General features: G+C 37.7%; 1 protein-coding gene across 1 annotated transcript in view; it reads left to right on the top strand.

The window, feature by feature from the left end:
• LOC134675202 (T-cell leukemia homeobox protein 2) overlaps positions 1–15,369 on the top strand; it is a 69,369-nt gene extending 54,000 nt beyond the window's left edge. The window contains exon 3 of the mRNA XM_063533410.1: positions 15,075–15,369. Coding sequence (XP_063389480.1) covers positions 15,075–15,369 — 295 coding nt within the window. The remainder of the gene's footprint in view (positions 1–15,074) is intronic.
• The last annotated feature ends 2,889 nt before the right edge of the window (positions 15,370–18,258 follow it).

Raw genomic sequence — 18,258 nt, forward strand, 5'->3', positions numbered from 1 at the left:
AGTTATCAGGATTTAATTGCAGAATCGATGCCAACATATTACGGTCTAGCATATTAAGTTGCGTTTACGCGCGCGAGAGTCCATTTAAGTCGCACTAAATGTATGGTACGACCGGTCTGGTTTAGTGGATATAGTGACCCTGCCTATGAAGCCGATGGTCCCGGGTTCGAATCCTGGTAAGGGCATTTATTTGTATGATGATACAGATATTTGTTCCTTTATTTTTATTTGTTATTTTAGATATTTGTTGTTTTGTGTTGTTGTGTTTTGTTTTATTTGTTGTTTGTTTGTCAATTTGTGTAAAAATGTCCCATAATATTTACATATTTATTTATTTTATTTATGGTGTCGCGCGCGAGAACGCAACTCATGCTAGACCGACTGAAAAATGTCCAAATAGCTATCGTGAAAAGGACACCGTATGTGGAGAGCCTGTTAAGTACTACGTGATGAACCTCACCAAATTATTATTCATTATTTATTTTCATAAGACATGGAACATAGGTGTTACATTTAAATAGTACTGCCAAATACAAAACAGTTTGATGCCGGTTAGTTTCGCTCTTGATATACATTTTGTGTTATTATTACAAACACGCTGTACTGTGTTATTATTTTAGCGTAGTATCTAAGCATGTAAATCATTTCCCAGTTATTAAATTAGTCGCGTTGATGGTTGACTGGATTTTAAAACCGTCTCACAAGTTTCAGCACCGTGATGATCCTAAAAATTACCATCTTAAGACACAGAATAAATAATAGTACTAGGTACATAAGACTCACTCTCTAACAAAACGCATCTGTTACGATCAGTACAGATATTATTATGGCCGCTAGGTGGCGCGGCTTATGGCTTTCCCCAAAATTGTCGTGGAACGGATGTACTTTTAGCTACCTGTAGCAAAGCGACGAAATCGCGGAGTGAGCCACGCCTGCTTAAGACTTCAAATTCGTGGTAAAGTTCAAGCCACTTTGTTTATGAATAATTCCAGAGACGCTTAGCTTAAGTGTGTTCACCCCTTTTAAGTAGAGTTAAGTTGTGGGACGGCTTTACCCTTGCAAGGAACTTGGAGACTCGAGTTGGTAATATGAGGCTCTTTATGGTTGAATATTTGATGTAAGTAAAATAGGGGTAGTTTTATAGTCTGTGTCTTTAGGTATTTAAATAAAAGTAAACAAAATCTACCTTCAAATGTCTCCTTAAGCCAGTTGAGGGTAGATGAAAACATTACATGATCAAACAATGTAGGTTAAAGTCAGATCGTTCAGTGACAGATGCAGGCGGTTTTGTATTGGGCTGGTTAACCAATAAATGATAAAAATACCCGAAAATTTACAAATTATTTGTTTACTTTTTTTTAAAACCTCAAGATAATATAGAGTACGTGGGCCATACTGAAAGTTTCTGGATTCTGATATATGAGACGACTTATTTTTTATAAGTGGCCAGTCCAGGAATTTTCAGTATGCCCTAATTATAGGCTTTGAACGCACTGCGATTAATTTATTGCGGTTTTAGTCAAATTTTTTGCGTTTCAGTCTATTTAAATCGCAAGAGAGTGCGTTTATGAAGCATGCCGTACGTTACACTTTTTGCGGTTCTGAAATCGTAAGAACTTAATCGCAGTGCGTTCTAACGGCTCGATTCTGAAAATGTATTAGATCTCTACTAGACCTCAACAAGTTACGATATGGATAATTTAAAGATATTTGTAAGATAGATATGTCAAATTTGACGTTTCCGCGATTCTGGAGGCCCTCTTGAACGATTTCGACAAGTTATGAGTTAGATATGCAAGTCACATCTAGTCGATATCTAATGTAAATCTAGTTGATCTCTATATCGTTTCTAGATCTTGTGATTATTTCGTTTCCCGAATACGCGTGTAAGCCTAAAGGCGCCCACTAATTAACAGTCCGCCGGACGGTATCGGCCTATCAGTTGTTCGGAACTGTCAAAATTTTGTTCTAACTGACAGGCCGATACCGTCCGGCGGACTGTTAACGCATACGCATTCACTGCCATCGACGCATATATGCGTCACCGTGACCTTCATCCTGTGCCTTTGACGCACAGACGCGTTCATAATATATAGTGACAACAAAGTGCGGCACCTGGTGAACGTCCAGGAAAAGAGGGTGGCAGTGAATGCGTTAATCAGTGGGCCCCTTAAGATACACCCGTAATAGTTGACGTATCCTAAAGTTCGAATCGGGCTGTTATCTATAGTTGCGTTTCATTCGCTACGGAGCGTAAACAATTGGCAGGTTGGCTACGCACCCTGGTGTCATTGACATGATGCGAATCGCTTCTCGACAACATAACTCAGAGAAGATGATTAGGCTCGACTGGTTGGCCAACTGATCCGGGCTGAGGTCGCGGTCTTGCGGTCTGGGCGATTGTCAGGCCTTGAAGTTGATGGTTACTTTAAACTGAGACTTTTAAGGCTTTGTTTTAGCGTTTACGTTTAAATGTGGTCATTAGAAAATAGAGACTTGAGAATGTTGGATTATACGAGTGCGCATTGTAAAATAAAAAATTAACCAGAATAAAAAATGACTCTGCACTTAAAATCTTGATTTATTTTAATATTTTTAACATGAGTGGAACCCCTCTACAGTGTCAGTAGTTGTAGTTTTAGTTTTTAATGCATTTTGTATATGGGTACCCACTGTCTGACATAAAAGCTTTTTATTTATTTATTTATCTATTGTATTTTAAAGTAACGTTAAAGAAGACACGCTAGAACAGACCGGGTCCGGGGGATAGGCATGAAGTCATTTTCTATGACAGGTGACCGACGATCACGTGATACTTTCTATAGAAAACGAAGTGTCGAATGCCCCGGCCCGGGCCCGGATCGTTCTAACGTGAGTCAAATTTGCATTCAGTATAAGTAATTTATGTCAAGTCCTACAATATTAGCAGTGCTTTGACAAAATTATATGTAGATATGAAACCGCTGTTTTTTGCATTTTGCCACCTGTATTCAAGTTATTATTTATTACATAATCATGAGTTGTATTCTAATAACTGTTATCACATGGGCATTATCATTCTATCTTGTACTTTAAAGCGCGACTTAAGTCATGTTTCAGTAACGTGAAACGTCTAACCGTTACATTCCTGACAAAATGTATGGGATTTGTTTTATGGTCATGTTTCAGTAACGTCTAACGGTTACATTCCTGACAAAATGTATGGGATTTGACATTGACCGTCAGTTTTGCAACGATTGCTAACCGGCCGTTAATGGTACCTACACGGTTAAGCGTCGGCTGCACCAAACTGTTCGTATGGTTAACACATTCAACACCAAGAACCCGACTGTCGGGTACACTGTTCGTAGCGACTACGCGCTACATACGGCGAAATCGTGGCTACGCGCTACGAGCGTAACCCGTAGCACTTAAGTGGTGATGAATGTGTTAAAGAGTTCACTAAATTTTTATGTACTTATGGAAAGTTTCATAGTAAAGCGCCGGGGCGCGCCTGCTGCCGTTGATCAGTATGTCAAATGTGGTTGATGCAACTGGCCCTATGTGAAAATGCCCGCTTAATCCACTTATGCTAATAAAGTACCTACTAGATGCATACTAAATAAAATAACGACTTTTACACAGGTACTTTTAAACTGTTACTATGTAAAAGCGAAGATGCTTAGAGTCAGACCAAGAAAAGTCTGCAGCGGATTTGATAGCCCACGCAGTGCACGTGTTATTTTAAACGTCAAACTTCTATGAAATTATGACGTATAAATAACACTTACACTGCGTGAGCTATCAAATCCGCTGCAGAATTTTCTTGGTCCGACTCTAATTGCCTATTTTACAATGACAGCCAATATCAATAATCGTCCATTAACTTCTTGAATGGTAAGCACTTACGTCCGAGGGTGCGTTTTACCGGGATTGTATTTAAATATTCATACCGATAAAGGGATCAATCCGTCGGCGACGAGTCATCCAGGTTGTTAAATAATGAACGTAGGGAAACTAGGGATGTGAGTTCATAGAATGAAATATTCCTAAAGAAGAGATAAAGAAATATACAATTTTGTCCTATTTGTAGGACCATGGGATTAATACACCGAGAAAGGGATTAATCTGGCGACGAGTCATCCAGGTTGGTAAATAATGCACGTAGAGGAACTAGGGATGTGAGTTCATAGACTGAAATATTCCTAAAGAAGAGGTTAAGAAAAATTAAATTTAGTCCTATTTGTAGGACAGTGGGATTAATATCGGTATATTAAAAATATCGGTTATTTTATCGGTAAAGGGAGGAATTCGACGGCGACAAAAAATCCGAATCACTTAGGTGGGCGAATATGGAAGAAGTTATATTCACTAAGAAATATTTCAAACTAGCTGTTGCCCGCGACTTCGTCCGCGTGGAATCTTATCTTCAACATTTTACATCTTTAGTACCTATAATTTTCATATCCAAGCAATGTTGAAATTAAGTACTTTTCTTTTTTAGCAAGTTGTATGAAGTTTTAAGTCAAGTGGATTTTGATGTTGGTTGCTGAAATTACTTTTCTTGTATTCTCATAATAGGTACCTATGCCCTTATACAAAGATTCAAGTTCCGCATTCCGCACTCACAAAATATCTGCTCTTCATACAAACTTTCAACCCCTTTCTCACCACCTTGGGGGATGATTTTCAAAAATGCTTGAATTAGTTTTCATGTTTTTTAATTTATTACCTTTTTTTCCAAAAAGTTCAAGTTCCTAGCTTAAAATTAAATTTACACCCCAAGACGAATTTTCATCCCCTTTTTAGCCCCCTTAGGGATTGAATTTCTAAAAACGTTGCAATTACTTTTTTTTGTAATCGGCTATTATGTCTTTCTAAGAAGTTTTAAAGCATTTGTAATGGATTCAAACTTTGAACCCCATTTTAACCCTGTTAGGGGATGAATTTTACAAATCGCTGAAATCACTTTTATTGTCTTCTAATAATATCCCCAAATACAAAGATTCAAATCCCGCGCTCGAAAAAATGCATGATATCCATACAAACTTTCAACCCCGTTTTCACCACCATAGGGATGAATTTTCAAAAACGCTGAAATTAGTTTTCTTGTATTTTAATATAATACCTTTTTACAAAGTTTCAAGTTCCTAGCTTCAAATAAAATTTGCACCTAAAGACGAACTTTCATCCCCTTTTTAACCCCCTTAGGGGTTGAATTTCCAAGAACGTTGCAATTACTTTTTTTTTTAATCGGCTATTATGCCTTTCTAAGAATTTTCAAAGCATTTGTAATGGATTTAAACTTTGAAACCCATTTTAACCCTGTCAGGGGATGAATTTTACAAAACGCTGAAATTACTTTTCCTGTCTTCTAATAATATCCCTAAATACAAAGATTCAAGTCCCACACTCGAAAAAATGTTTGATATCCATACAAATTTTCAACCCCTTTTTCACCAACTTAGGGGTTGAATTTTCAAAAACGCTGAAATGAGTTTTCTTGTATTTTAATAATATATCTTTTGACGAAGTTTCAAATTCGTAGCTCAGAAGAAAACTTTAACCCCATACAAACTTTCATCCCCTTTTTAACCCTGTTAGGGGATGAATTTTACAAAACGCTGAAATCACTTTTATTGTTTTCTAATAATATCCCCAAATACAAAGATTCAAGTCCCGCGCTCGAAAAATTTTTTGATATCCATACAAACTTTCAACCCCTTTTTCACCACCTTGGGGGATGAATTTTCTAAAACGCTGAAATTAGTTTTTTTGTATTTGAATTTGATACTTTTTTACAAAGTTTCAAGTTCCTAGCTTAAAATAAAATTTGCACCCGAAGACGAACTTTCATCCCCTTTTTAACCCCCCTAGGGGTTGAATTTCCAAAAACGTTGCAATCACTTTTTTTGTAATCGGCTATTATGCCTTTCTAGGAAATTTCAAAGCATTTGTAATGGATTGAAATTTTCAACCCCTTTTTAACCCTGTTAGGGGATGAATTTTACAAAACGCTGAAATTACTTTTCCTGTCTTCTAATAATATCCCTAAATACATAGATTCAAGTCCACCACTTGAATTTTTTTTTGATATCCATACAAACTTTCAACCCCTTTTTCACCACCTTAGGGGATGAATTTTCAAAAACTCTGAAATTAGTTTTCTTGTATTTTAATAATATATCTTTTTACGAAGTTTCAAATTCCTAGCTTAAAAGAACACTTTAACCCCATACACACTTTCATCCCCTTTTTAACCCCCTTAGGGGTTGAATTTCTCAAAATCGCTTCTTACCTCTTGTATACTTTATAAATGCAATCTGGTGTGCAAATTTCAACTTTCTGGCTTTTGTAGTTTCGGCTCTGCGTTGATGAATCAGTCAGTCAGTCAGTCAGTCAGTCAGGACACTTGCATTTATATATATAGATTATTAGAAGATAATATTCAGAAGAAAAATAAATTTATCCTATCTATAGGACAATAGATTTTTATATACCGACCACCTACAGGATCAATCTGTCAGTGTCGATGAGTTCTCCTACTCATCCTGGTTGGTAAAGAATTTATTTCTATTTATATTAATTAATTTGTATTAAAGTGCGTTATAATATAATAGAATGCTTCAATAAAAGTGCTCGTTTTTGTTTATTAATCTTATCTACATATTTTTCGATATTTTTTAAACGGGTCCATATTGGCTCATATACAATTCATTATTCGAATATTTCTAATAATACCGCTTTGTAGTCATAATCATCGTTTCTCCGAAACTTGTTACTCATATATTTTTTTAATAGTTTTTTGTGCTACTACCTACATTATTCATAACGATACATAATCCGTTTTTTTTTACTCATAATATTGTCACTGAGAATGTATCTGTGCCCATAATGTTATTTGTAAGAATTTCTCGAAGACTAAGGCGAGCATTTGCTCTCGCTACGCTCGCTCACTGTGAGGGTCACAGGATTTCGGTTCTGTGAGGTTCTTACCTAACCTAACCCACCATTCTGACAGCATTTCGGTTCTGTGAGGGTCGCAGTTCTAACCTAACCTAACCCACCTTTCCGGCAGCATTTCGGTTCTGTGAGGGTCGCAGTTCTAACCTAACCTAACCCACCATTCTGGCAGCATTTCGGTTCTGTGAGGGTCGCAGTTCTAACCTAACCTAACCCACCTTTCTGGCAGCATTTCGGTTCTGTGGGGGTCGCAGTTCTAACCTAACCTAACCCACCATTCTGGCAGCATTTCGGTTCTGTGAGGGTCGCAGTTCTAACCTAACCCACCTGTCTGGCAGCATTTCGGTTCTGTGGGGGTCACAGTTCTAACCTAACCTAACCCACCTTTCTGGCAGCATTTCGGTTCTGTGGGGTCGCAGTTCTAACCTAACCTAACCCACCTGTCTGGCAGCATTTCGGTTCTGTGAGGGTTACAGTTCTAACCTAACCTAACCCACCCTTCTGGCAGCATTTCGGTTCTGTGAGGGTCGCAGTTCTAACCTAACCTAACCCACCTTTCTGGCTGCATTTCGATTCTGTGAGGGTCGCAGTTCTAACCTAACCTAACCCACCTTTCTGGGAGCATTTCGGTTCTGTGAGGGTCGCAGTTCTAACCTAACCCACCTTTCTGGCAGGATTTTAACCTGACTTGACCTACAGGTGCATTCTGTTATAAATAAAATCAAATATGTCAAAATCGACATGTCGAGTAATAATATATGCATAAATTTTAGTAATAGAGATATTTATGTAGAATGACATTATGAATATAATAAATTCGAAGTTCCAATGAGTATTGTTTAAAATGAAAATGTACAATGATCATTAGGATGTAAAATTATATGAGATACATTTTCGGAGTTTCAATAATCGAATTTGCAATTTTATATGAACTTTGGCGCACCCTTTTTAAACTGCCTTTCTTTGCCGTTTATACTTGTGCCACGTGGTAGAATTAATCTTGCTATACGTAAGCATAAAAGTAGCTATTCTGTGTTAACATAAAGCACTTCAATCTTGCTAAAATATTCCTCTCTCGCGGGAATAAATGGTGCCTCATAAGTAAGGGGAGTAACAACGTTCTTGTACAATTTCGCGAACAACTTTAAAGAAATGTGTTGATATTTGTCATTTCCGAAGGTTTTCTTAAGTAGATGACTTTAACATCTTGTACCTATGTAGGTATATATTGCGTAAATGAAATACATAGTACATACATATGTATGTACCACCAAATTAAAAAATTAAAGGGTTTCTTATTGCTCATCGATTGTACAGTCACCTGCAATAATATGTTACTCTCCGAAGGCCGCAAAAATATGTGTCATGTTCTTATTTTATTTTATTTATTTATTTATTTTATTTATTAGTCAAATAAGTAACACAGCATTACAGTAAAACCAAGGCACTGTGAAACTACAAAATAAAATACAATAAGTACAAAGAAACTACAAATAAAAACCAAAGACAAATTAAACATTAGATTTGGGCGACGACGTAACAGCGTGGCTCCGTTGCGTCGTTTGACTTGGTGTAGGATTCGGCAGGTTGCCCCGGTACCGCCGAAACACCACACCCTTCGGCCAGAAGTCTGCGCTTGCGATGGTGTCCTGCAGCGGCCGCGGTACGCGCACCACAAATGAACTGAAGTGCACATAGTGACGCGACTGTAGCTGGTGCACCCTCAGCGTGTAGCCAGTCTTCCGGCGGACGTACTCCACCACCTCGTCGGCCCCGGCGGAGTAATGCAGGCGAGACACGTAGAGCGCCTTACTCGGGGTCGGAATTCGTAAACCAGAATTAACCGGTTCCGCACTGCCACACAGAGTCTTACGGGGCGCCCTGCGCGCCTTGCTCTTCCTTTCCACCAGTGTGAATCCCTCCTTATCCACATTGGTGCGGGAGGACTTTTCCAAAAGGGGAGCCCGTGATTCACACGCCTTAGAAGGCGCATTGACCCGGTTAGCTGCGACAGGCTGACCGGCGACGTCAGCATATGCACGCTGACGTGACTTCGAGGGGACAGGAGGCGGTCGCGCGCGCGGGGGGTGCGCGGGCGATGCAGCGGCGCGTGCGGCACATTTTACAGTGTCAGCAACACGTAAACTAACCGACTCGACTCCAGTGTCAGGTCGATAATCGCTCTTGAAATTTGAAACCGCCGACCGAGTTGGAGCATTCCGCAAACATGTGATTTCGTCGCGTAACTCGGCGATAGTGACTAGGCTAGCTTCAAACTTCATAATAACTTCGCCTAATCTTGTATTAAGGGCCGCGATTTCCTTAAACAAGAGACGAACGTCGATATTGTCCGGGGCACACGACGGCAGGATTGGGGCATCCGTCGCCACAAACTCCGGAATTCGATCCTCGTTTTCCCTTAGGATTTTCATTATATCCTCAAGGGACTTCTTCCCGGCTTCATCTCCTCTCCGGTGAGGTACATAGGTGCCGACGATGCCGAGGGACTGGCACAGCACTTTCTTCGCTTCATAGATGTCTTCCACGGTGAAACTCGACGCACGTGAATTCATCTGGACAGCAGTCACCGCATCCATCGCTCCTTCCTGCACCAGCTTATTTTTTAGCTGCAGAAAGGCGAGGAACTCATTCACGATGGGTTGATTCTGTTCGGAGCCACTCATCGCGTCGATCTACCAGCGGCGGCCGAGCCGCGCTAATTTCGCAATTAAATTATAATTTAATTACACATGCGTCTATGTCGCTGCGCGCATTGTACACGACTTATGGCTCTACAAATAAGATTGTGTCAGATATTTTTGCTGCCTTCATTGTGTAACATATTACTGCAGGTGACTGTACACACATTTATAATTTTAAATTATTCCCGTTGGGTGTTATATGTTTGTTGTATTCTCCCTTTATTACACAAAAAAAAACTTAAAAAGATTGTGGAAAGGGTGTGTAATATCAAAAACAACACCAACAAAAAATCTTTACAATCGCAAAATCTTTTCTTTTTCTTAAAAACCCCAGTTTTAATGCTACTTAGTATTAATCATCTGATTTCTTTACACAATATCATCATGTCAATAATTTATGTCCTGTAAATATTATCTTTTAACGTAAAACAATGATTTAGACATTGTTTTCAATCTATTTGTATTTTCTCATAATATCGATTGTCTGGTCCCTTCACTAAAGCCCAAAGTTTATGGCTGTCAAGCCGGCTTGGCTTCTAAGTTCAAATGCTGGTTTAAATTTAAACCGAAGTTGTAGGGGAGAAACTGTCGTATTTTGGATCTTCATCCAGTCTGCGGTTTTTGAATTCTGTATCGAAAAGGTATATGTACTTATACGGACTCTTGCCTTGTCTGTAAATTTCTGAACAAAACAGTCTGCCGATTTAGGTAAGTACGACAAATGTATAGTATAAACGTCAGTCCATACAATGTGTATAACCATTGGTCATAGAGTTTCGACAGAGGAGAACGCCTGTTAATGGCTACTCCGTTTGGTTATATCCTCCAAGACATGGAGCTGTTACCACAAAAGAGATAGGTACAGAAATCAATCTACATACAAAGCGCGCTCGAGCAACGCCCACATACACACTGCTCACGGACACGATATCTCGGACCAGTTGAGACCAGTGCGAGCGCGAGTGCCATCCGCTTGAGACACGCGTCTGTGAACTTTTTTGTGCAATAATGGAGAAACAAAACAAAAAGTTATTATAACTGTACAGTGGACGTAGGGAATGCAATACCGGGATACCAGGATCCCGAAATACCGGGATCCCGCATGCAATTTGCGGGATTAATCCCGCTCGTAAATTAAGCGGGATCCCGCGGGATTTGCGGGATCGAAGAGCGACGTGGTTCTTACGTGTTACTACAAGGAACACAGGCTCGGGCACGTGCCTATGGAGGAAAGGGATAATTTGTCTATTTATTTCATCACACTTGCTCGTAAAAGGTGTTATTTTACGTAGGCGACGCGGTCCGTAAATCTTAAATTTGTACCCAGGGAATATTGTTATGTAGGTACGTCCGAAATTAGGCAGATTTTTTATTGTTTTCCCTCTTTTTTCCTCACAGGTGTGATGAAAAACATTGTGTGTGCCACGAGTGGTACAGGACTTACGAAATCGCGTTAATTAAGCCTTTACACACGTTCTTAAATTCTTGATTACTGTCATTATACCGTATTCTTTTAGTACAAAATGTACTATTTCTAATTTTAGTTTACTTTTTGTTTTCAACCTTCAAATTTAGTACTAATTCGTAAAATTGTATACTAACTTGCGGGATCCCGCAAATATCGGGATCCCGCGGGACTTAAAATGGCAATCCCGTGGAATACCGGGATTGAGTTCCTCATGCGGGATTGCATTCCCTAAGTGGACGGTTGTTTAAATTCAACATTAACCGGTGAATTGTCGTTTTTTAAGCTACCAGTGGTTTCAGAGAGAATGCGTATGCGAATTTATTACATTGTACATGAGAATGCGAATTTATTACACTTTAAAATATAATAATCGTGCATTTCGCCAAACTCGAAATCATCGCAAGATATTTTCTGTGGCAAATCTGTAATATAACAATGACATTAAAATGAAAATAGCTATTTGAGTTATTAATGTCATTATTAATTTATATTTCCATTCTTCCCGTTTCATCCTCAACAATAAATCAAACAACTAGATACGAAATACGATACGATGGATACGAGTGCCACTACCACGATAGTTTTTTGTGCATAAGTCATAGTTCGCAACAATCGCAACCCTAGAGCGACCGCCGACCGTAGGTATGAAAAGTAAAGTACATACATGTGATTGACTTCTGTACTTATCTGTTTTGTGCTGTTACACCAACAATGAATTTGGTTACAAGTGTTGAACATATTATATTAATATCTCATAAATATACAGGTGTGCTATACGTTAAATGTAAAAAATTTTGCACCTTATATCCGCTTTTAAAAGCAAATAACTTATAAGAAGGTACACAACCACAGAATAAATAATAGTACTAGGTACAGAAGACTCACTCCCTAACAAAACGCGTCTGTTACGATCAGCACAGATATGGCCGCTAGGTGGTACCTATTTTTAACAATGTAGCCAAGTCCTGAAACTGTTTTGGTAGTTTTAATTTTACAGCACGGATTTTTAAAAGTACCTACTATTATAACTACTTACTGCTACTTTTACTATTATACCTAGGTTGTATCATATTTGGGTGGGATCTTTATTGATCCATCATCCAATTAAAAACAGTCACCTGATTTAAATTCATTGTCAAACTCCGTATATTTGGTAAACAACCAATTCCCCGGATTGATCGGGCCCTAATTCAAAACACAACCAATCCCGCTGATTGGCTAATTGGCTACTGACTCGTCACTACGACACGAAAGGTCTTATGTGACGAGCAACTTCTTCAACATACTCGTAGGTTTGAAGTTGGATCTAGTGAATTTAAAAATATCACATCTCCATGGTTCTTTTGAAGATGGCCGATGAGGTCGAAAAGTGCTCGAGTGGAGACCACGGAGTAGCGTAGGACGTCCACCCACAAGATGGACGGACGACCTTGTTAAGGTCGCCGGAAGACGCTGGATGCGGGTCACTTCCAACCGGCACGTATGGAGGTCCAAGAGCAGTGGCGTGCAGTGCATACAAAAAAGGGTAGGCACTAGGGTAGGCAGTCCATACAAAATGACCAAAAAAAAAGTTGCCGATTTTTATAGTTTGCGTTACATTCCTTCAAGAATGACTCTTCTAGAGCCCGATTTAAGTCTTATCTCCACTGCACGCCACTGTCCAAGAGGGAGGCCTATGTTCAGCAGTGATGGACGTCTTATAGCTGAGATGATGATGATGATCATGATGGTTCTTTTGGTTGGATCTAGAACCTCGTGAAACCCAGGGCAATTTTATTGCTATTGAATTTGGAACTTTCTTTTATTTCTAAGAGTTTGTAACTCGAATTTATTTAATTTGTACTTATATTACAAGTACGCTCGGAATTGCGAGGATAGGGAATGAAGACTTGTTAGACATGCTATCCACTAAACTAAGCGACAAGTTGCACAAATAGAAATAGCTAATGAGTACTTACTCACCTTGAGTTTTAAGTAAAACATTTAATTTAAAAAAAGCAAAAAAAACTACTGTCACGAATTTATTTTCACAAAATGTGAAACATGAACCGCGACTTTTGGAGTGTCGCACTGTGAACGTGTTAATTTTGTTTTATAAGTAAATAACTCAATGATTAAGTGACAGGTCAAGATTTTATATGTTGTCTTGAGAATTGCTTAAACTCTTCTAACGTCAGAAGGTCTTAAAAACATGATACCGCATAATCCCTTTTAAATCGGAAGACAACTAAACGCAATATTGACGCGCTAAACTGCTGACGGGCTAAAGTTTCTTAATTGATGGCCTAATGGCTGTGGAGGCGATCGATTCGAATAGACTAGTTTGTCATTAATAATGAGGCTTTTCTAATGCATGGTATTTTAACTCGAATTTTGTAGTTGATCTGACTAGAATTGAGTTTGTAATTAAATTGGTATAAGTAACTATACATAGGACATTGGGTAAAGTTGCATTATGTAAAACTTTGGTAATGAAATCAGGACATGTTTTAATGAAAAAATACACGGTAGAATATTGATTTATTTATTTAAACTTTATTGCACAAAACATAAAAATAATGTACAAATGGCGAACTTAATGCCTAATGGCATTCTCTACCAGAAATAATAGACAATAGACAATGATAGAGAGAATAGTCTTCTGACATCCTAAAAAAACGTAAGGTACGAGCATATATTTATGAAATATAAAACTAACAAAATGTATAATAGCTGCATTCAAAATGAATTTAAAATTTAATAAAATACCTGTTCACTAAACTAAAGTCATTAATATTTATATAAATATGCATCAAAAATATGGTAAAAGTCCTATAAAAAGAACGTAGGTGGTTTAGTTAAACCATATATCATATCATAACTATCATTTAAAGAAATCGAGAATCCACATCAGAGAACACTAAAGGTGCTTTAAAAAGTACCCTTTCAAACTATTTTAAAAACTCATACTTCACCAGTGAATGCCTATAGCAAATAATTGAATTAAATAATTCAATTGCAATTGGTTTCTGTGTCCGCTGCATAATGCAATGCCATTAGCGGGCGTGGACAAACCGCATGCATGCGGTATTAGATTTAATTGTTAACTGCATTGTTTATAGCCCGATTATTCGGTAATTACATTGGATTGCTTTGGTGTTAATTGTTTTAGTGGTCCATTTACTAGTACTTGATATGTGTGATTTGACTTGATAAAAGGACTATTGGAGTTCATTCATAGTTAGGCTTCAATTGTGCAATTGTGATATTTTTGATTTGACACACAATGCCGGTGTTGCGTCAAACTTTATATTTCACACAAATGGAAGCATATTTGGATTGCACTTTTATCGAAACCTTTAGATTATTAAGTCCTAAGGACGCTTCGTTACTGAAACTTTCACATTACATTCCCTAAACCATATATACCGTAAAATGGGGTGAGTAGGGATTGCGAAGAAAGTCGGGTTATGAATGGGGAGAGAAGGGAATACGGTGGTGAGATGGTTTAAAAGGCTACTGCTACCCAAATAATGTATTCCTATTACAAATGGAGCTATAGTAATATTCATAATAAAAAAATCGATTTAACAACGTTTCAAAATCACCTTTTGTATGAAATCCCATCTTACCCCAACTATGAGCGAGGGACTACGGGGTGAGGAGGGATTTTGCCGTTTCTTAATAAAACGCCATTAAACATTACGTTTCTAAGAGCTTACCTCGCCTTAATGTTATGAAATGGTTGGAAAAACTTCCTAAAATCATTTAAAAAAACTAAAATACAAACGGCCGGAACATTTATTTATAAAATTAAGTTTGCATAAAATGTAAAAATAAAACGCTATCGAGATTTGAATGTCAGTTTTGTCCATACTCACCCCATTTTACGGTACTGATTTTACACTGTTTAACCCTCTCTCGTCCATGACAGTCATGATGATTTGTAACATATTATAACACCTTATTCTCCATTGTTCCAGACGCCAAACAGCTGAAGAGCGCGAAGCGGAGCGCCAAGCGGCCAACCGACTGATGCTCTCTCTCCAAGCCGAAGCTTTAAGCAAAGGCTACATCCCAGAACCGCCGCCCTCAGCGCCGTTGTCAGCGCTCCACTACCAAAGCCCTGCTAACTCAGCGCCGGCTCCCCCTGCGAATACAGCGCTCAGCGCTTTACAGAACCTTCAGCCCTGGGCGGGGAACCAGGGGTTCATAAACGCTCAAGCGGCCAGCGCAGCGCCGCCGCACCCGCCGCCCGTGGCGTCGCCGATTTGTTGAATAATCTTTGGTAAATTTATGTAATTGGTTTTTATGATGCAAAATTAGAATCTTTGAGTAGAACAAAAAGTTTTCTTCGAAAGTAAGTACCTATGTAAATATGGTATGCTTGATTTTGGATACCGAGGGTATAGTCGCGTACGGTCTAGAACGCAGACTAGTGTAATATTTTGCCTATATTGCTTTTAGTCTACATCGCGGAAGGTCTAGATAGAACGCAAAATTACCACTTTTTTATATCAAGTTAGGTTCGTTAGTTATCTTCAAATGGCCGAAGGCCAAACCGCACAGAATAGGAACCCCGTGGTAGCGGGGCTCCGTCGACATCGCTAACGTAAAGCTAAAACGACGGAAAATGATGTAGGCATTTTGCATTCTGGACCGTTCGCGATGTAGACTAACAGCGATATAGGCAAAATGTTACACTAGTCATTTTGCGTTCTAGGCCGTCCGCGACTATACCATTTCTTTTAGTTATGGCTATTATCTCTTCTGACAAATCTTATACATAAAGCGGAAATTGAAAATTAATATGTATTAGGAATAATTTAAGAGAATACTATGTTCAAATTTTTCCCAGTCTGTAGGTATGAAAAGGTTTTGTGTAACATTTTGTACTATAAGTAGTACATGAATTTTAATATAACTGTATTGTACATTCAATGGGTTGAATGTTTGTAAATAATAATGAAGGAAGTAAGCAGTATTATTATGTAAGTATTGTTACATTAAAAAGTGTAAGTAATTATATTAGGTAAATATAATAATGACAATTAATGATATACCTACAGATGTAGTGCATAATTGTTTTTCTTCGTATTTTCACGGACACATACGAACGTGTCTTGCTATTTCAGTCAGTCTCAGTACAAAAAGTACCTACTGAGGTTGACTGAAGTAGCATGACAAATACGAACGCTTCCGAGAAAATACGAAGGAAAATAATTACACACTACATCTGTAACAATAATTGTCTTTTAGCATATAAGTATAACCTAGTTTACTTTTTAATACATTGTAAATAAATTATCACAAAAGTAGGACATTATTAATTGTATACTATTTTAGATGTCGCTTTAAAACTTAGATTTATTTAAAGTTGCTATTATAGTAATTATTGTAAATATTTTATAAATAAAAAAGTAGAGGCAGTTAATACCTTTAATGATAAAATTACTCAAATCCTATGAGTACCTAATGAAAATGTTAACAACGCTATGTGAACATTTATTTTCATTAAAACATAGAATTAATTTGAGGTCCTGATTTAAATTTAACGATTTTTACACATTATTATTTACGAAAGCGGGACTTAATCGTGTATAACTTTTAAAATTACCTCCGGAGTGTCGAGGACGGCAGCCTCGGACAAAACCAGGCGTGTCTCACTCCGCGATTTCGTCGCTTTGCTACAGGTAGCTAAAAGTGCATCCGTTCGGCCCCAATTTTGGGGTTTGCCATAAGCCGCGCGTGGCGCTGTCGCCACCTGGCGGCCATATATGTGCTGATCGTAACAGACGCGTTTTGTTAGAGAGTGAGTCTTCTGTACTTAGTACTATTATTTATTCTGTGACAAAACTGACTAAAGTTGACATCAACATCTTCTAGCCAGGGCCGTCTTAAGCTATGCTGGGGCCCTCGGGCACATAAGAATTTGGGGCCCTTTTGGAAAGTAAAAAAAGCGAATTAAACTGACATTTTTGTACTATGCTGTATGCTCTGCTATTTATTATGGGTAATCAAATATACAGTTGCTGTCAGTCCTTCGGGGCCCTGGGCACGGGCCCTGTTTACCCTTATGGTAAAGACGGTACTGCTTCTAGCTGCATAAGTTTTTCAAACCTTCATTACACGCGATGAAGTCCCGTTTTCATAAATAATAATTTTGAATCCGTTTGTAATTAAAGTGTATGCTTGTGATATATAGAACATTCCAAATTATGTTAACATAACAACATTAAGAACACTTAGGTACCGATATTTATATGTCATCGTTAGACACGTAAGGTAAAACAATCAAGATTTCCAGAATGTATCCTCTAGCGTAGCGTCCCACTGTCCTAATTCTAGTACATATTTCCTACAATGAAATTTAAATGGAACGGAGTTGGTTTTTGGTCACTATTTCTTAGTATATGACATTTATTTCGGTTAAGTTACTTTTGTTTTGTTTTGTTCGATTTTAAAACGAAACAAATTCAATTCTAATTATTAATACCATTGATTCAAATTTTATTGTTAATTTTTCTTGTATGGTGGGCCACTAGATGTTATGCATGAGTAATAAAATTTAAAGCCTTTCTTTTATTTTGTACTAAAACTGGGTACCTACATATGTATTTATTTGAGCATTATTTTTTGACAATAAAGATAGGTATTGAATTGAATTGAATTGAATTAGAAATAACTCAGAAAGTCACAAGTAATTACAAACATGAACAGCTAGCAATAAAGATAAACTGTTCTAACAAAACAGTTTATTTTAGTAACTGTTCTAACAAAACAGTTTATTTTAGTAACTGTTATAACAAAACAGTTTATTTTAGTAACAGTTTATCTATATGCTGGCCATAATTATGTGGTTGTTAAACGCATCACAGAAGGTTTGTAATACCTATATGAGTAGATACAATATATTAAAGCTATTTCTTTTTGAAGAGATAAGGAGAAGATCCACTGTTTGAGTAATGTTTATTTCATTATCTGATACATTTTACATAATGTACGTATAAAACTTAAGAAACTAAAACCCTTCCTGATAAGGAGATATTGATTGTTTTACCTTCATATTTTGTCTCATATATTATATACTGAATATTGAACTGATGTATTGCAAATTATTGTGTAATTACAAGTTTTCATTGCTCTGGTAATCCCAGGTGACGTTTT

This window comes from Cydia fagiglandana, chromosome 21 (assembly GCF_963556715.1).
Source record: "Cydia fagiglandana chromosome 21, ilCydFagi1.1, whole genome shotgun sequence".
Classification (NCBI taxonomy): domain Eukaryota; kingdom Metazoa; phylum Arthropoda; class Insecta; order Lepidoptera; family Tortricidae; genus Cydia; species Cydia fagiglandana.